General features: G+C 46.8%; 1 protein-coding gene across 1 annotated transcript; it reads left to right on the top strand.

The window, feature by feature from the left end:
• The first annotated feature begins 7,333 nt into the window (after positions 1 to 7,333).
• LOC142560720 (uncharacterized) lies at positions 7,334 to 18,262 on the top strand. Its single transcript, XM_075673015.1, has 4 exons — positions 7,334 to 8,301; positions 9,919 to 10,846; positions 15,352 to 15,724; positions 17,016 to 18,262. The coding sequence occupies exons 1-3, from the start codon at positions 7,403 to 7,405 to the stop codon at positions 15,712 to 15,714; spliced, it is 2,190 nt and encodes a 729-aa protein (XP_075529130.1). The 5' UTR covers positions 7,334 to 7,402; the 3' UTR covers positions 15,715 to 15,724; positions 17,016 to 18,262.
• The last annotated feature ends 1,779 nt before the right edge of the window (positions 18,263 to 20,041 follow it).

The raw sequence follows: 20,041 nt of genomic DNA, 5'->3' as shown, positions 1-20,041 counted from the left end.
AAAAGTCATTGTTTCGATTTGTTAGGTAGGGGCCTTCAGCAGCGGTGGCACGCGATAGTGCGACGTACACCAGCCGCAGAGGCTGTCTCTTATCCTAGTCGTGCATAGCCTGTGATTTTGGGATGGTCATTGCATTGGCTTGTAAGAGGGGAAAGCTGACCGTCTCGCAAGTAACGATATCGCGCATGTACGAAGTTACGGTCTCATTGCTCCTGCTTATGGGAACCCACTGTACTCGCATTGCAGGCTGGCGCACTCTAGCATGTTTTGCCTTTGCGACGACACCCGCAGATGCACCCAGAAACTCCCGAGTCACAGACAGTGTGGATAGTCGTTCTCGTTATTTCTTATGTTGCTTAGTACAGCCGACTTTGTTGCAGACTATGTCGTCTTTGTTGACTGTTACAATGTACGTTTTGAAATGTTCAATTTGAGTTCTCTGAGCACAGAACGCGCAGCGGCATGTCGTTGATTCACTCACTCCTTTACTGAAGAGAGCTCAAGAAAGCATTGCTCATTTGCAAAGGTCTCTGACGGCGCAATTTCTTGCCATCGTGTTACGTTACGTGAACTGCCATGAGCACCAGAAGTGTAAGGTTAATCACCCGTTTATTGACATCGTCGGTACGGGATTCGGTTGTACCCTTTCCCTACCTCCTCCCTGGGCAGTCGTTGCTGTCACGTGTGAACACGGAGGCAAGCGCGGCAGTCCCTGCAATGCTTCTACAGGGCGAGGGAGGAGAGTCACACCTAATTACGGCGTCCACAGGGCATTGTAGATCCGCTCTACCGAAACCTGGTTGACCTCGCCTACCTTGCCTCCCGCACCCCTCCTGTGAGCTTAACCCTCCCCTCCACCCCCGCCCCGCCACCTTCAACGCAGCGTGCAAGGCAGGACAGCAGCAGCAGTAGAAAAGATGAAGAGGCAAAAGAAAAGCTTCGTTTTAAAACAGCGCGGTCGCGTGCCACATTCCTTGCGGTAAATGTATAAAAACAGAACACGGCCCAGGTGGATGACGAGCTGAATGGCATGCAGTCGTAAAGTGTCTGCATTGCCCTGCTCCACCGTGTTGGTTCTAGCGATTCCAGTATGGCTCTCTCGTCAAGTTTTTTCACGTCGAGGACAAAGTTAACCGTGTTATAGGTCTCTTCAAGCAGACAACTAAGACTGCGGGGATTGAATAGGGCTCAAGTTCTGCAGCACCATTCTAAGATAAAAAAATCATTTATTTTATTTTATTTCCTTTTTTTAACACTCGTAATACCCCTGTCACACGGGCACCCGCGCACTCCGTTGAGCATGAAACTCCTTAACGGAGGTTGACGGCAATGGAGTTGCGGCCGTGCTACACGGCACAGCTCGAACTTTCCACGGGCGCCGCACGGGGTGCAAACGGCGCTGCTGCGCTTACTTCCGCGTGCAACTGTTCACATATACGGTCGCCGTTAAAGTAATCTATGTGCATTTCTTTAACGCAGTATGTAATAATATAAAATCACAGCGAGAAATTTTGCGGTACGTTACCGCAAGACTTTTGTTTTCCAAGCATAGCTAAGTTGCAAGCTATGCTGGCCACACTGCGCTGTTGCTTTCGTGCGTGGGCAGAGCGGGTCACGTTGTTGGGTCGGTGCGCTTCGAGTTGTGATTCCGCTGTGTAATCGCGCGTGTCTGTGTGTTCGCGGTGCGCCGGGATCGCTCGTGGTGCGTGTCACCCGGAGAATTTTACCCGTACGGCTTGAACGATACGTGCGGCTCCCGCGCATATAAAAGCAAACAATATGGCGAAGTATTGGTGTAGAGAGTACAGGTGCTGGTGCCCTTAAAAACAAATTAAAGCTTCCATTATGTGGCATATATCCCAAGGCAAAAAAAAAATAATAATGCTAAAATTTGTAAATGAACCAGTTACGACGATTTTGCTAGCGTGGTTTTCTGCAGAACTGTAGCTGCCTGTGAACGAGAGTACTCCATCCAACCGTAATGGTCATTGCCGAACTCCCTTCGCCCAAAATCTCCATTTAACTTCCTTGGCGCAAGGGAGACCGTGTGACAGGGAGCGCAACTCCGTTGGCGTAAAGACGAAGGAGTTCAACGGAGTTCGTGGGTGTCCGTGTGACAGGGGTATGACACTACAAGAGTTATTGGTGTGTCGTATGACACTGTTTATGCGATTTAACCGCGACAGCACTTGCGAATACACATCTTTCGGCCAGTAGCATCGAGAAGTAAGCACGAGAGATTTCAGTGCAGCTGTATGCAAAAGTGCAGCTGTATGCAGTCTGTAAAAAATAAAGTGCTTCTACGAATCAAATAAAGCATGTGTTTAGCTTTTCTCGGCGTGTATTATTTCAGCACAATTTTAACGTAATACAAGAAATGCATATAGGAATTCTAAATTGCGTGTGTGAATTCTGGAAGAGGGCCCAATAATGGATACATGCCTAATGACCCTAAATTGTTTAGCTAACATAACATACTCTCAGGAAAATAAAATCAATTTAAATTAAGCGGTTTTGCATGCCAAAAACCCGATCTGATTAAGCGGCACGTTGTAGTGGGGGACTACGGAATTATTTGGGCCACCTGGGGTTCTTTAACGTGTGCCTAAATCTAAGCACCGGCGTGTATTCGCATATTGCAAGAAAATCAAAGAAGCCGACGAATATGATATGCGTTATTCCAGTAGGTTTGTGTGCTATAATTTATAAACACCAACGAAACGGCATTGCATGAGGCTATTCTATGTCACGATTTATTGATTTATTGAACTGCGGCATATGTCGCAGCATTTGCTGGCATATACAAAGTAAGCGAACAATAGAATGTTCGGAGAATCGCAACTGCCAGTAAAAATGATGAGCAATAATTCCTTCAAATATGTCTGTGTCATTTGGAAGCACGTATAGGACGACATTATAAGTAGCGTGATTCCGCGTGCATGCTTTCTTCTGAACATTCAGTGAACATTCAGTGTCCTAAATGCTCCTTTCGTAGAGCCAGCGTCATTCACATATGAGAAAAGAAACCAAGAACTAATGCAAAAAGCCGCTCAAGCCTTTTTGAGCGTTTCATAGGTAAACCAAAATAACATAAAATGTAAGTAACACGCAAAAACACGCATAAGAGTTTAGTTAGCTACAGCCAGACAGATGTCGACGTAATTTCAGGGCCGATACACGAGTTCGTACTTGCTTAGGCATGTTGGCAACCTTGCGTCCTATAACGTAAAACTATTCCAATCTGTTTTTACTCCAATCTCCTGACGTCACATTTACGTAACCAACGACGTAAGGATCAGGCGGTGACCTGCAGCGTTGTCTGAAAAGGCCAGTCAAAAGTTTGTATTTAGGAGGTCACATTTGTTTGCCTTCAAAACGAATAACATTGTCTACGTTCAGAAGTTTCTCTTATCTAATTGGCTGTCAAGAAGCGAGGAGTACGCTCAAGTACACATGGTTTCGGTGGGGCCGAACCAGCGCAGTGCATATCGATGACCGCGCAAAGGCGCTGGAGTCCGCAATTGGTCCGCTTCCACTTATTTAGCTTGCGGTGGCTTGCCGAAAATCGCGGTTGCGTGCAACGGAAGGCTAGGATTGGACTAAAGGTTAGGAATGCCGCTAAAACGGATACTCAACAAGGAGCTGGCAGTGCCATGCCGTATACGTGCCGAAAGGCTCAAGAATGTTATACTATCAGGCAAAAAGATTTATTATACGGAAATAAATTCCAAGCTCTCGGACAGCAGCGAGTAGCCAGTGCCGGAGCGCTCGGCGAGCAGCAATCTTCTATTCCTTTCCGATCGGGACAGTCTCCGGTTATTCAGAAAACGAATTCAGTTATGTTCCGCATATCAATGCATCTTTAACGCGGTCAGTTCTCGCGGTTTTATGACGTCGCATGGCGGACAGGCGAAGAGGGCGCTGCGCGAAAGCGTTTCGCCAATAGCAGAAGGCTAACAGCAAAATGGCGTCGAATGAGAAATAACTCATTTTTCTTTCGTTCGGTGTAATCATGCATAATCAGCGTGTGCTCATCATATTAGATGGGGAGCTATCGCGGTTTTGTGACGTCGCGTGACCGACAGCCGAAGTGCAGGTGGCCCAAAAATGTCTTGACCAATCGTAGAGGGCTGACTGCACAATTGGAATAGAAACGTTTGGTATAGCTTTACGTTATAGTACCCCTTACTGCGATCTAACTAGACTCCTTGTAGCTCTGCTTTCCGCTTGAGCTACGCGCTCTAGATGCGTGTACCCGTGCTTATCTGGCTGGCGCGATGTGTACCGGCCCAGTGGAATTAACGCTATAGCTGTGCGTTAAGATACGCCGTTTTTTTAGAACTTTCATAAACAGACTGAGGCCAACGCTGTACGCTAGTGTTGCTTCGTTTTAAACTGGAGCTAAAAAATTGTACGTGCAGAATCTGCTCCGGGAGTTATCTGAATGATGCGTACGCATTTCGTAGTAAGGACGTGGTGTTGCGTGGTCGTGCGCTGGTGCGTTTGGTACGATCGCCAGAACGACCGCGAAAGATTCGCGAAAGGGAGAAGCGTGGTTTCAACACCGAACTGTTGAGTCAAACCCTACACGAGACGACGTAAGAGAGGCGAGTATAGAAGCAAAGTTCCCTCGTGTTATGGAGAGCCCGCAGCGGATGTGGACGTGTGGTGAACTGAAGAGGGAGACGTAGCAAATGAAACAAATGGATGTAGCTTAGCCTGGAACGTCGGCGCGGCGTCGTTCTCGGTGTTGCTTGAGTTCGGCAGCATGTTGCTTTAGTCACCCGCTATGCGCAACGTCATTGATTTGTTTCTGGCGTAATCTGTGTTCACGCCGATACTCTGCTTTCCTGGGTTTCCGTTCTCCTTCACTAAGCGGCTCCGTTCTTGTTGGCGCCATTACGGTAAATACGACAGCGCTACGGCGACACCAACTGCAGCGGAAAGTGGCACCACGTGACTAATGAGGCAAGCAAACCACTGCAAGTGGCTGCTCCGCAGTTCTGGTGCGTGCGCGACTGCGCTCGTCACGTGGTCACAGAGACGCGCTCGTGCAACTGATAGTGCGATCGTCGTGCCGGGCGTCCGGTTACGTTGGCGGCGCCAGAGCGTCGAACCATCAGTCGCAGAATAGACGCAGGTTCTTCTCGACAACGTGACGTAACCTGCGCGCGCGCTCACGCTACGTCGGAATATATTTAAGGGCAACTCCGGTGTTTTTAAAGCCAGATAAGACTATTGTCATTTTCAAATGGTACTGACAGTCCTGTCACCGGTAGGGTGGTGCAATTTGCATACAAACTGAACAATAATTTTAAGTAACCCATAAATGAGACACCGAAACCGAAAGGGTTGTGTGCCTTGTGCAACGTCACGATGAGTCGATGAAGCGAGATCCTACACTACCACAGTGTAAACACGCATGGCACAGTGTAAACGCGCGCTAGACAAACAATACGCGTGGCACTAACGACAAAGAAGCGGAGCTGATTGCGGATGATACCTCTTGATGACACAAGTAGATTTTGCCGTTTTTTCGGACTAGACAGCGTCGATTTCAGGCAGGATTTCAGCGATAGTGGTGGCATAGTCTCTGACGTCCCAAACACAGGATGGCCAGTATAAAGACATGACTGGAGAACACGCAACAACATTTAAAATTCACTTTCAGCAAACCTAAATCACTTGGAGCAATACAGTTTGGCACCGGTCGATAGTTAGTGCTAAAGCAAGCGTATATTGAAGCTTTTTATAACATTAGTGGACACCGAGAAATCGCCAGAGTTGCCCTTTAAGGTTTTCCAACCGCCACTGTCGCAGCAGAGGGAAAGGCCGACGCACGCGCAGACACCACCGGCGACTGCCTCAGCAAGGAGGAAGAGAAGGAGGGATTGCGCACACAAAGCGTTCTTCTCGCCGACGGGAGACAGCACTGGCGAGCCCACGCCAACCTGAGGCCGTCGAGCGCGCGGTGGGGAACGAGGCGACAATGCGCGCGTAAGGGCCAACGTCATTTCGCGGTTGCGGCCTTCTAAGCGTTTTATTGCGACAGCAATTATATGGGCACTCCAGGCGCATTCCTGCCGTAGCCGTGAGGTTCCGTAGTCCAAGGGCGATAAAACCGTCGCCGCGCGCCGTATGCTGTATGTGCGAACGAAAGCGTTCGAGGGTGAGCCGGCGAACGCGGTTCAATCCAGCACCTCGCGTGCGCCAGCGAGGAACGCGAGTCGGAAGCGTGCCCTCTCCTGATGCGCGCGATGCAGGGGGGTTAGGCGAGGGAGGCGTGACTTTCTCCGGCGGCTGCTAGGGTGCGTCGATGTCCTGCTCGCTCGCCGCTCCGAAGAGTGGAGACAACCGCGGCGTCTCCTACGGCGTTACTCATGCGAAGGGCGGACGCCATAGTAGACGCCATTGAAGGAAGCCGTAGGGACGCTTTGCCGGTGCTCGTGTGTCTTGAAAGCGATCTGCGACGTGGCGAAAGTGCGCGACCGCGCGGGCCTGGTATTCAAAGCGATGTTTGATGTTTGCTGAGTGTGCGCACGGCAGGTAGCTTCGTATGCGCTGTGCGTTCGACGTTTTGTACACACTGAAGCGATAGATGCACGAAGATAAATTCGTTTGCTGCTCCCGCGATTCCCCACTCCAGCATTTTCACAGCGAGTTTCCGCGCTCATCGAGCGAGATGTGTTCACGTTTACCTGTGCGCGCGTGGCACAGCGCTTGTTAATTTAGATAAATCACGTTGGCCGGCTTGCTGGTTTTAATACATGATAGAATGTGTAAGCACAACTGAACAACGACGCAGAAAGCAGTCGGCACACAAAGACAGAGCTGTCTGTGGATGTCTGCTTCTTTCTACGTCCTCGTTGAGTCAGGCTTACATATTTTATCATTGTTATTTTCTTTAGTAAGCTAATGTTCAAGGTTTACATACGGCTGCTAAAACTACTCTCCTTACCCGGTACAGCTATCCACTAATTCGCTATCACAATCGGTGCTTCGCCTTTCCGGCGAAACTGCGACATTTTTTCGACCGTTGTGGGCGGCTTAGCGTACTGCGAACTTCAGGGCAGTCGCCGTGGCTTTGGCGGCGTGATACGAATTGTTCATCACTTAGGCGAGTAGTAACATCGCCCAATCTTAGCAGCGTTTCCTGCCTTTTGCGTATATGGCCAATGGTTGGCGATATTCTTTCTCTTTGTGGTCAAAACATGCTACACAAGAGAACTGACATCCCTTGAGCGAAACGCGCTGGTCATCTTTGATAGTGAAGCAACTGTTTAGTCGCTAAATCTTTCGCGCACCTTTTTTTATCTTCTACGCGCAGGTGCCACGTGTGACGACTGAAAGACAGCGTTCAGTGGGCAGCACAGCATTTCGCCAAACAAGTGACCGGTTCAGCATGTCTGAATCCTCGCAAGCTCTCTTCAGCAAACGTGCACCCGACAGGAACAGCATCGACTGGGACTCGCTGAACATCCCATGCACTAAGAAGGATGGTGCCAGCTGCAGCCTAATGAAACACCGTCATGACTTGAATAAGGTCCTTCTACGTGCTTGCCTTGAGCTTCGGGAAGATGGGCGAGGAAAGAGCAGAGGAGACGTCCTAATCGAGTGTGACGAGGCACGCGATTGCAGGTACGCTGCATGCGGCTCAGAGCAAGTCTCGCGCGAAGCGAGGGCACTGGATCTCGCCGAGCGTCTACTCACCGAGCATCGCTGCATCACAGCGATAAAATTCAGGCCCCTTTTGATGCGTCGCGCCTCGATGCTTTCAGCAATAAATCGCAATCGCTTTTTGACAAGCATTACCATCTGCACAGCAATTCTATCATCACCTCAAGACGACGATATCTTTCTCGAAATGCTCAATCCTATCCCACAGCGTGGAAATGGGGCCCTCAAGGTCAACGAGTTTGACGAGGAAGGGGGAGTCGACGTGGCCATGCCTGGAAGGTCACTCGGCTTAGGCATGGATCATCTCACAACACTCGACATGTCAGATGTTCATATGAACGATACCCATGCGTGTTGGTTGATCCGGGATCTCATTGAAAACAAGAGCATCACTGAACTCGGTGTCTCACACTGCGTGTTCCGCTATCGCGACGAAGCCTCCAACGCGCTCTTCGCCAGATACCTCGCCAAAGAAGACTGCGCGCTGCGAAAACTGACTCTCAAATCGACGATCATTTACCGCAGAGGGTTGGACCTGTGCCTTCGCGAAATCGTCGATGCACTCTGCAAGATGAACACTTTGGAGGAACTGAACGCAAACATCGTCTTTGTGCCCGTAAGCTTGTAAGTATTGCTTATAATTGCACCACGAACCGACGGTACACCGACAGGGCATCTCGAAGCATGTATTACGTGCTACACAGCACGTATTCGCCCTGTAATGCCCAAAATGTCATTAGGAACACTAGAATTACCATACTTAGTGTCAAATGTAATCTAATGGACGCAACTTAACGTAATGCCTATGTTATTGTATTTCATGCGCTGTAGCGAGCTTTTGAGTTGTGGAGTGTTCAGCGAACAAATCATTATTTGTATATTTGGCCCACAGAAAGATTTTATTTAAGATAACAGATTTTTTAACAATATCACTCCTCATGGCTTGAAATAAAAGCGCATATGGGTGCTTCAGTGAACACTTACAAAATTTTTTAAAGGTTGCCTGTAGCAGATGACTGAATTCTAGTTTGTCAGCCGGTCTACTCGAAGCGGCGGACACTACTTGCACAAAAGATTCAAATCCAAAATCGACTTATTAAGAATTCACTGATTATCTTTCTAGCCTATTATCTTATGACCCATATTGCAATTTACAAATTCTGGCAGTGGACTTCGCAAAGAGGGTCCACTTGGAACGAATTCTCAGGACGACACCAGTTTGGAGATATAAATCGGATAAATGTAGAAATGCAATTGGCGTTGCAGTTACTTGTGTGCTTCAGTGCAAGAAACGACGTTTCGTTAAGAATTTAACTGGAACGGCAATGCATTTCCTCGCAAAGTTCGCGAATTTATATCTCGAAACTGGTGCCATCTTGAAAATTCGTTGCAAGTATTTGCGCCTTGCGAACTCCACGGCTAGAATTTGTAAATTGCACTAGGTGCCATAATGTAATTACTTAAAAACTTAATTAGTGAATTCGTATTAATTAGTCGGTCTTGCACCTCTATTTCTTTTGCAATTATTGTCCGCCGTTTCTAGTAGACCAAGTCACGAACTAAAATTCTCATATCTGCCAAAGGCAACTTTTAAATATTTTTGAAAGTGTCCGCGTGAAACATCCTGCATCTCCTTGATGTCGAAATACGATTGGAAATTACGTGCCTATGAACGCGATTTACGTCACTGCGAGTTTAGTCATTTTCTTGGATTTTGTAGTGTCATTTCTTAAGATAGCCATTCGTGTCGTGTATTCAAGCTCCTGTTTTATTCGTCTCTCTAGACGACAGCATTGAACGGTCGTTAGCCAAAATTTAGTTTGCTCTTAAAGGGACACGAAAATGCCCTTTTGAAGTGAGTATGATTGCGTATCTAACTATCGTTTTGAAATGACAGCTAGTAATCGCGAAAGGAAATGACGAGCACCTCTAGAGAAAAGGCCAAACTTGTTTCTGGTTGAATTTAGTGCCGGAACCTCAGCCTCTGAATTCGATATGTCCTCATGGATATCACATTGCTTTTTTTCATTTACGCTGTTTTATTGACGCGATAGTTATCGACGCCGTGTGGATCTATTGGAATAGAGTGCGGTCCTCATATCTTGAAACATAAGTTCTCTTCTACACCTTCAGAAACGTCGATTTCTGCTTCTTGCACTAGAATGTATTGTAGCTCTAAATAGCTTTTTACTTGCGGCACAATTTTTCAACAAATATATTTTTCTCCTTATGTGCTTCCAGCATGACTAGGGTCACCCTCTTCGCCGAAGTCATCACACGGAGTGCCACACTACGGCGGCTGAGACTACCTTCAACGTATTGCAAATGTCTTGCGCATAAATGGGGTCTACCTATCCAGCTTCCGGATCCCCAAGCTGCGAAGTGCATGGAGTCCTTGTGCCAAGCCCTACGCAAACCGAACGCGACGCTCGGCCGGCTCCGCATCGACATGCGCTCTTTCGGAGAAGCAGAGTGGAACGCCTTCTTCCGTGCAGTTGCGGACAACAAGGCACTGGAGGCGGTGGTCGTCGACACCTTGCCCTGCATCGACGGACTCGACAGCGTCTCCAAAACTATTCGGGAACGGGGACTCGATGACCGCGTTGTCATCAAGGGACAATGCGCGCACGACAACACAAGGCAGCTGCAGCAATGCCCACAAATCTGCAATGCAACCATCGATAAGGTCATCGGTACAGCCGATATCGCACCATTGATTATCCCATCTTTGCGCGTTGTCAGTGGTTGCGATCACATAACTTCGCTGCGGGTTGATTGCTATAGCTACGAACGCAATGAATATTCCACCTTGGCAGCATATATAAGGGGCTCTACGGCGCTCACTGAGGTAGACATAGAGCTGATTCCCATGGGTGACCTTAGGACAAGCCCGGAGCTTCGGGAAGCGGAAGGAGAACTGGTGTCAGCTCTCGCTTCTAACACCAAGCTAGTGAGAGTCAACCTCAAGGGTTTGCAGCTGTCCTACGACGACTTGAACGTGCTCGCGCGAGGCGCTAGCAGGAGCCTCAGCCTGACCGAATTCACCGTGAGTCCTAATTGCATCGTTTACGAGTGGTTTCAAGTCCTGGGGCTCAACTGTTCTGTACACGTGACCGAAGCGTCCCTCGAAGCAGCCGACGACAAGGAAGGTGCACTGGCGGACATCATGGTATGACTCTGTCTTAACTATCTTCTTTTCTCTTCGCAATAACAAGGAAAGTGATCACCTGCTAAAGACAGCACACGCAGAGGACTGTCCACATGCAATATTCTAGGAAAGTTACGAGGCGGAAATCTTGATTTTCACTAACATAGCGCGTCATAAACGCCAGCCTCCTCGATGGTTTCCGCATATGTACAGAGACTGACAACATTGCTTTGAAGACTGTGAGTACTTACAAATTTAGAAAGCTAAAAGCTGTCATAGAAGACGTCACAAGAATCCTTAAGGCTACAAGTAGGCGCCGACAAATGTACCTATTATCCATGATTCACATGTCAGCTGCATGGAGAGATCACCAGAGTTCCCTGCAGGAGACGCCGTGCGACTTAACGGAATTTATCTTGCTACCGATTGATCGGACGGTAAGCTTCGCTTGATCCTTGCCGACTAGACTGCAGCACACTGCGCGTTTCTTTGCATGCACCTTTTAAACTAAGGAAGTGCATCGTTAAGTCTCCCATATGTAAAATAAACCCCCGGCACTTCATCAAGTTGAACTTGATTTTCCCCTTAGTTCACGTAAAGACGCTTGTGCGAGGTATGCGAGAAGGAAGCTGCAATACTGGAAGCTCGGTGTGGTACAACGATTATTTTTTTCTTTCGACGTCCCAAGCCACCTCGTAATTCCCAGCTTCACCATTTGCCTGAGCGCGAAGAAAAATAAAATTACTATGGATCTCCGCAGCCGACCACACTGGCATCTGAACTCCGTGCCACTGCCGCAATGTACATTGGAGAATCAAACGCGCTAACCACTAATTAATCGCGGAACATCGATGATGGGTAATTAGTGCAGAGCTTCACGCTCCAGGCTCATTCTCAAAGGATTGCAAAATGCTCATGCATTTCGTAGGCGAGTAGGAGCAACATTGCAGTGCGCGAGGATTACATTAGGTGGGCATTGGAAAACAATGTTCTTGACAAGATGGTGGTATCCTTCTCGCGATGTTCCTAGTGGTCGTGCCCGTGAAAACAGCGTCGGCGTCACAAAAGAGGCCCTACGTGGTAATGATGATGATAAGCCTCAAACAAAGTACACAACCAACATAAAAGTTCCCCCGAAGTTTAAAGTTCTTGGTGGAAAACAACCTGTATAGCATCGCCAATGACGATGCTCAACAGCGACGTCTAAGCGTCAAACGTCCACGCATATCTCGAAGGGCCGCACTCCGTTATTTCCCTCCTCGCATCATCATCATCATCATCATCATCATCATCATCATCATCAGCCTGGTTACGCCTACTGCAGGGTAAAGGCCTCTCCTATACTACTCCAACAACCCCGGTCCTGTACTAACTGTGGCCATGTCGTCCCTGCAAACTTCTCAATCTCATCCGCCCACCTAACTTTCTGCCGCCCCCTGTTACGCTTCCCTTCCCTTGGAATCCAGTCCGTAACCCTTAATGACCATCGGTTACCTTCCCTCCTCATTACATGTCCTGCGCATGCCCGTTTCTTTTTCTCGATTTCAACTAAGATGTCATTAATCGCGTTTGTTCCCTCACCCAATCTGCTCTTTTCTTATCCCTTAACGTTACACCCATCATTCTTCTTTCCATAGCTCGTTGCGTCCTCCTCAATTTAAGTAGAACACTTTTCGTAAGCCTCCAGGTTTCTGCCCCGTAGGTGAGTACTGGTAAGACACAGCTATTATACACTTTTCTCTTGATGGATAATGGCAACCTGCTGCTCATTATCTGAGAATGCATGCCAAACGCACCCCAATCCATTCTTATTCTTCTGATTATTTCCGTCTCATGATCCGGATCCGCCGTCACTTCCAGTGCCTCGCTACCTATCGTAAACTGCTGTTCCCTTCCGAGACTGTTAAACATTATTTTAGTTTTCTGCAGATTAATTTTCAGACCCACCCTTCTGCTTTGCCTCCCCAGGACAGTGAGCATGCATTGCAATTGGTCTCCTGAGTTACTAAGCAAGGCAATATCATAAGCGAATCTCAAGTTGCTAAGGTATTCTCCATCAACTTTTATCCCCAGTTCTTCCCACTCCAACACTCTGAATACCTCCTGTAAGCACGCTGTGAATAGCATTGGAGAGATCGTATCTCCCTGCCTGACGCCTTTCTTTATTGGGATTTTGTTGCTTTCTTTATGGAAGACTACGGTGGCTGTGGAGCCGCATCAGTTGTTGTGAAAGATGTTGGCTCCAAACTTTACTTGAAAGTCTCAGGCGGGAACTTCGAAACGATTCACCGAGCCTTAAAACCATGAAGCGTTTTAGGAGCGCCACGATTCCTTCTCCGGCGTAGTACATGCTGATACAAAAGCCAAATTAATGAAGCGATGGAAGGAGATTTAAAGTTGGTAAGACATATCAAAAGCCAAGTTGGAGTGACTAGACATTGCACTAAGACTTTCTGCTAACGAACGAAGGAAATACGAACTGTGTCTCTTTTACACAAAACAAAGGAAAAAAACGATTCACCAAGTTTACCTGAAGTATATGTATATATACTAAAACGTTGAATGGTAGCGAACAAAAGAAAAGGTTACCATTAGCCTTTGGAATAATAACTGCGAGTATAACGCTCTCGAAAGCCATGCAGTTTACTAAATAAACATAGGTTACTTCGACAAGGGGAGTCTGAGAATGCTAAAGTCTGTGTGGGAAGGTAGTTAGAATTTAATAACATGTTCAGCGTCACGTAACACGTGATCTCAGGTGAGTAGGCCTGTGGCTAATAAACCTTCGCTACCTAATGACATCAAGGCTGCCACATTCGGGACCCTCGCCATCGGGCAATGAATAAGAGAAGTTACACATCCGGACACCATGAGTGGCGTTTGCTAACACTCCTACGGCCCTAGATCTGGTAAATATGGATCCCCAAGTTAGTGGCCGTAGTGCCACAGCCACGGCCGGACCATGGCTGTAGCGCAATTGGTAGTGCAATGCAATGCTGGCGTTGCGGGTCCAATGCCTCCTGAATATATATATATATATATATATATATATATATATATATATATATATATATATATATATATATATATATATATACTGTAAGCACTATTAACGTAGTGCGTCGTTTTCATTTGTACATAGCCATCATCATCTTCCGTGTTCTACTTCTGCGCGCATGAGCTGGGGCGTTTCCTTTTTTGAAAGAAACAGCGCTGGACAACTTGGTCGGTCTCGGTATGTATATATATATATATATATATATATATATTGTCACGTGGTGATGACGTTGAAGAACACAGTAGCAATACTGTGAACGACAAGACTAAGTTTTATTAGGCGAACCTGTGCCCACAAGACAGGCTACACTTATAGCACTACGATAGCGGCGAACACGGTCGGCGATCGTCGAAAGTCAGCTCAGCGGGTCAAGCGCGTCGGCTTTGATACAGCAGTCGTCGAACGTTCCAGACTAATCGTTGGGACCCGTGTGCCTTCCACAAAGTTCTACACCGTTCGCGTCAGGCGATGAAATCAGATAACAGAAGGTTCGGCGACAACAGAAAGCGGATAGAAGCATCGCTAACTTTCCAGAAACTTCGGATACATGTAGGCGCGTCCCGCGCAGTGCGATAACACTTGTTAGGCGGCGAAACGTGGTTGCCCGATAAAGATAAGTACACCTGTCAAAATTTATATGCAGGGAGAGAAAAGTTACACGCCAGGCAACAGCAGCACCCATTCGTTGCAGAAAGGATTCATGACAAGCATTTTTTACTAAACGGTGAATGCTTCAAATACGTTGGTGTTGACCGGATTGCATCGGCTTAAAGTTTCATCACACTAGCAAGCTATCGTGTCAGCAGATGCCGAGTCCCGCGGCCCACGGCATTTGCATCGAGGCACGTGTTACGCACTACGGCCATCACGACGTGACAGCACGCTCGTCAATCACGTCGGATGCTTGCGTCAACTGGACACATGCGAAAACTTTTTGAACGCATACATTGCGTACTTTGATGGCGTGAAGAAATCGGGAAATTTGCAAGCTACACTTGGGATCAGCTCGCACAGAGGTGATTGGAGATCGCTGGGAGAGGCCTTCGTCCTGCAGATGACGTAAAAATAGACTGATGATGATGATGATGATGATGATGATGATGATGATGACTGTGATCTTTCTGCACCCACAATGGCGTTCGCCTGTAATGTTTGTTTGCTCTATGGGAAATCCTGTGGTCGCACTGGATGGCGGTTAACGTTAAAATGATCATAATCACGTTGCGTAGACTTCATAGCGGCATTGTACGAGATTACTTCTGCGACAAAGAAAGTGATGTTACGATGGAGACGTCGCGTTATGTTTTTATAGTATGTGCATGGCTACCTCCAATTTCCTTATCGATTCCACGCGCTACTCACTTCAGTTCCATTTTCGCGCACAATACAGAAGTGCTTGGAACGTTTTACTTTCGCAGGCTTACATTTCTTTGGCTTTACCAACCGTGGCTCATCTCTGTACACGCAGGAAGTGGCCAGGAAGAATTCATCCGCCATCTGGGACGCTGCAGACTTCGTGCTGGGCGAACAAGATGGCGTTGAGGGTGCCCGCGCCATCGAGCTGATGCGTGACCACCCGCGTCTCCTCGAAAGGGTGATGGAAGGTGCTGACGTCACTAAGGCCGAAGCCAAGAAGAGGATCCGCAGCGCCCTGGTTCGCGTCCGCAACAGTAGCATTGACGAATTTATGACAATGACTGGCGTCGTCAAGGAGGCGGTGCAGTGCCTCAGTCAACCCGGTGCCAGGAGACGTCAGCTAGCCGACATTGGCCACGACTGCTGGCTCCACATTCGAAGCTTCCTGAAGATAGCGGACGTCCTGTCACTTTGAGCCAGTCTAGGTCAGTGAAAACAATCTAGCGACTATTTTTTTTTCGCCGTTTGCATGGGACGGGGCTTGAAGGAATAGTTCGTTTAACACAGCAAGACGAAAGCGAATGTGGCTGTCTATAAACAAAAAATACAAATAACACGAATATGTCGTAGATTTCTGAAAAGGAATTCGACAGCAACTTGGAATGAAGATGTTAAGTTTGTCAGATTCCTGCTACGGGCTTCGCTAGCCTTCTTATGACTTAATTATAAAGCTCAGATTGATTTTTCTGTGTGGCACATATTTGCTTTGATAGTATAAAACGCACAAGCTCAGAAGGCGCATATATCGTAAATATTCAATATCGCCTTGCATAGTATTTCAGTGACATGGGGAATCAAAAAAAAATTAGCGTCCTATTTATACCTTTACTTTTTTTCAAACACAGTAATATAACTTCTAATGACATCACGACAACCAGATTGGTTCCACATGACCAGCTTTTATATTCATTGATAGCTGTACGGGCGAGAGAGTGCCTACCGAATGTCTTCGGCATGTACAATACAAAAAAATACCAACAGCGCTAAACGGAACTAGAACACGTTTCATACTAGCTGGTCTACAGACTGCATTTGGTTTCATTTCTCGGGATATCTGTGTACCATGACGTCATAATGCGGAAAATTGGCACAGGGGGTGCGAACGGCGGTACGGTTGCGTCACGTGTTCTGTCTCTCGGTGCTCTCTTGTCCAACCACACAGGGCCGCCCAGTGAGTAGCTGTGTAAGACATAACTAAGCATTTTATTTCAGGTAATTAATTTTTCATAAGTTAACTTGCTAATGGCATTCTCCTTTTCGTAACGCCTTTGTTTTCAAGGCACACAAATTACCACAAGTCAGAGGGAAAAAATGGCAGTGAAAAGTGCGAGTTGGTGGTCGTTCATACTTTCTTCTTGCTCTATGTATATTTAATACAAAAGAAAGAGACCGCGAAAGATTTAAGATAATTATAATGCGCAAACATAAACTACCATCAACAGTGTCATGACACACAGGCAAAAAAGGAACATATAAGGTTCGATTGAAAGATTAAAATTCTGCTATGCTTATTTCATTCGTAGCTAAAACAGCTTTTGTAAGCTAGAAAGTGATGAAATATCACTACCTCTTATGTTGAATGAGTTATTTTCTACACAACCGGCAGTGTGACACTGAGACGACTAAGGGTATTCACACATTTGCATCACTATAGCTTCCTCGTTGTGTTGTTAATGCTAATCAATAAATGTTACCAATATCTGCTTCATTCTACAGTGTTCGGCTGCAGAGCATGGCAGACTGAGGGGAGAGGATACCAAGCTGGCTTGTGCGCCTCTTGATTTTTCCCACTCGTTACATCGCCGACCCAGGAAGCTGTTAGGAAGCCACTGAACACCGTTTGCCATCGCCGATGTGGAAGTGTTCCAGCGTCTATTCAATCTGTTTTGAGGTGGAGGTGTTTAAGCAGTGGAGGTCGTGTCGTTTTGCTCGCATTACTTCACGCGACATGAATGGCGATTGGAGTTGACTTGACAAGTGCTAATTTTGGAACCATAGCGGCGGGCCCGTCTTTCTTCATTGACTCTGATTTCAGTCCTCAAACAAAGCTTAGACATATCTCCCTCTCACCCGATACTATGTGCAGCTGTTGTTTTAACTTGCATTGTGCACATCGGAGCGAGTGATTTGAAGCACTTATTAGGCCCTAGTGTTCTGTAAAGTAATGGCCATGGTTTTATTGCGGTAAATAGTAACATGCGATAAAGCGAACGTGCGTCTTCCAGCGTGTCTACCACCATCTGTTCGAGTTCCGAGACCATTCTTGTACTTTTGTATCACTCTGTCCGTAAAGTGCCAGCTGTCAGTGTTGTACTGTGCATTGTAATCGTCATGCCTGACGAAAGTAAGAAATAATCCATGCGTGTTTCTGCAGTGGAGCCCGAGCTAGCATTTAGAGCTGGAATCAGTTCGCTACAAACATTGAATGTAAGAGACCAGAGATGAGAACTCCAACGTAGTTGAACTTTAACGTGACGTAGTTTCGTTGATTTCCCTCAACGGATTCTCATTCCTTTTTGAAATCATTGTATTTTAGTTTCTTTCTTTTCACACATGGGGAAAGTCAAGTATACAGTACCACGCAATCGAAATAAACTGTCACCAATAGTTACATTATCGCAATTATTACCTCGGCATGCCTACATCGACAACCAGAAGGCGTTTCGTTCTTGAATTAGGTATATCTCGGGATGTGTAGTTCTAAACTCTAACCGCACGTTGATACTACTGTGGTGGAACTCAACGCACACAATTAGCTTCCGGGACCGGAAAGAGCAGTGATGTTAGGTATAGCCATGTATCTAGATTGCCTAACTCTATTACGGTGACATCTTCCCAAAGTAGATGTTGAGTTTCATTCACACAGAAACCCCTCGCCTTGTTTTACCAGCTAAATGTCGTAGCCACAGTGGCACGTGAATAAACTGAAGAACAAGTTCCTTGTCGACACGTTTGTGTTTCTTGTCGCCTGTATGTACATAAAAATTCCAATAAATGAGTGTGTCATATCAAAAAGACTGTGTGTGGCCTTTTATTGAATAAAGTGCATGCTGTGTACACTAGAAATGGAGAAAGTGAATACTCCTGGGCTGAGTTTAGTAGCAAAGCATAATTACCCAAGAAGGTGGATGGCAAAACGGCGCCGCGTTAATTCAATTGGTGAGAGTATCGCACGTGTTACGTTGAAGGCATGGCTTCGTATGCCACCTGCGGCCAGTTTTTTCTTTTTTTTTCATCAACTGTCATTTCCATTAATGCATGATATCTTTATTTGAAGTAGTAAGTGCAAGTGATTTACGCCATGTTGTCCTTGGTGCCTTTGTTTGTTGGCTTCTTATGATATGGTTAATGAAAGTTGGGCCCCTCAGTCTCTTTCTTCTTGTTCATTACATTACGAAAGTCTCGAATCCGGCAGCATTGTGCCTTGAGGTAGTTTGTGTGGGTTTATTGACCAGTTACCGTCACCCAAACAGATGACGTACTCGTGACACCTGCGGCATATAATATGTTCAACATCCGACCCCTAGGTTCCTGAGGGGTGGCGCTGGCTAACACTCCTAGGGTTCTAGTAGTAAAGCGCAGAAAGTGTATGGGAAAACGGCGCCGCCATAGCTCTATTGGTAAGAGCATCGCACGCGTAATGCGAGCACGTCGGATCGTAAGCCTGTATGTGGAGTGTAATGGATGGTCATTACATCTCCAAAGCACATATTTTTTCCTATGCTCTCAAGACTAAATCAGACGTGCAGCATCCGTGCCACTCATCTATCCGTAACCTATTTACTGCCAGGCTCTTTCTTAAACGCCCAGCTATTGGGGCTCCGTTGAACCTTCGTGTAATAGCGCTGGCAGAAGAAACAGGTGTCTTAGTCCCAGAGTATGTCCTAATGGCACCCACTTACCTGCCCCCACCGTGGGGATGGCAGACCATTGAATGCGACATTCCTTTCGTAGATATATATAAGAGGGCGCCACAAGCACATATACAATTTCATTTTCGTGAACTTCAGGAAAGGTACTCCTGTACAGAATACTATACAGGCGCTTCCAAGACTTCTAAAGGAGTTTCCTACGTAGCTCTGGGTCCTTCATTTTCAGTATCTGGGGCGCTAAATCCACATACACGTATCTTTTCAGCGGAAGCCTACGCTATACTATCCGCTATTGAAAACGTAAGGTTCAAAAAGATTGCTATGTATATTGTGTCTGCTGATTCAATAAGTGTAGTCAGAGCCCTACTTAGTCCAAGAAAATATGAGAACTCAGTTTCTAGTGAGCTGTACACTCTGTTGTGCAACCAAGTAATTGTCATATACTGGGTACCTGGTCACAAAGGTATGAAAGGCAACGAAGCTGCTGACGAAAGCGCTAGGTCAGCAGCTTCAGCAGCAGCAGGTCGTGCAGATTGAAATATCCCCATCCCTGCCACAGACCTAAAGCATTTGCTACACCGTAAATTGAGGAATCATTGCAAAGCGAGTGGGATACACAAGCAATGTATAAGCTTCACGTAATAAAACTAAAACTGGGGAACTGGATAAATAGGAAAACAGCACGCAGCAAGGAAGTGCTTCTTTGCCAATTAAGGATAGGCCACACATGCGGTACTCACTCTTATCTCTTGACCGGGGGCGATCCTCCAACTTGTGTTAAGTGCGGAAATAGTCTCACAGTCCTCCACGTTCTCATTCAGTGTCCAGCAATAGAAACAGAGAGGAAAAAGTATTTCCCCTCGGCATAAC

This window comes from Dermacentor variabilis, chromosome 10 (genome assembly GCF_050947875.1).
Source record: "Dermacentor variabilis isolate Ectoservices chromosome 10, ASM5094787v1, whole genome shotgun sequence".
Taxonomy (NCBI): domain Eukaryota; kingdom Metazoa; phylum Arthropoda; class Arachnida; order Ixodida; family Ixodidae; genus Dermacentor; species Dermacentor variabilis.
Note: the sequence above shows the minus strand (reverse complement) of the source record. Positions and strands in the feature narration are given on the sequence as shown.

Excerpts from the sequence above, each read along its gene's own strand:
- LOC142560720 (XM_075673015.1), top strand. The coding sequence starts at position 7,403 with ATGTCTGAATCCTCGCAAGCTCTCTTCAGCAAACGTGCACCCGACAGG. Across the intron at positions 8,302-9,918 it reads GTCTTTGTGCCCGTAAGCTT|CATGACTAGGGTCACCCTCT; the intron begins GTAAGTATTGCT and ends ATGTGCTTCCAG. Across the intron at positions 10,847-15,351 it reads GTGCACTGGCGGACATCATG|GAAGTGGCCAGGAAGAATTC; the intron begins GTATGACTCTGT and ends CTGTACACGCAG.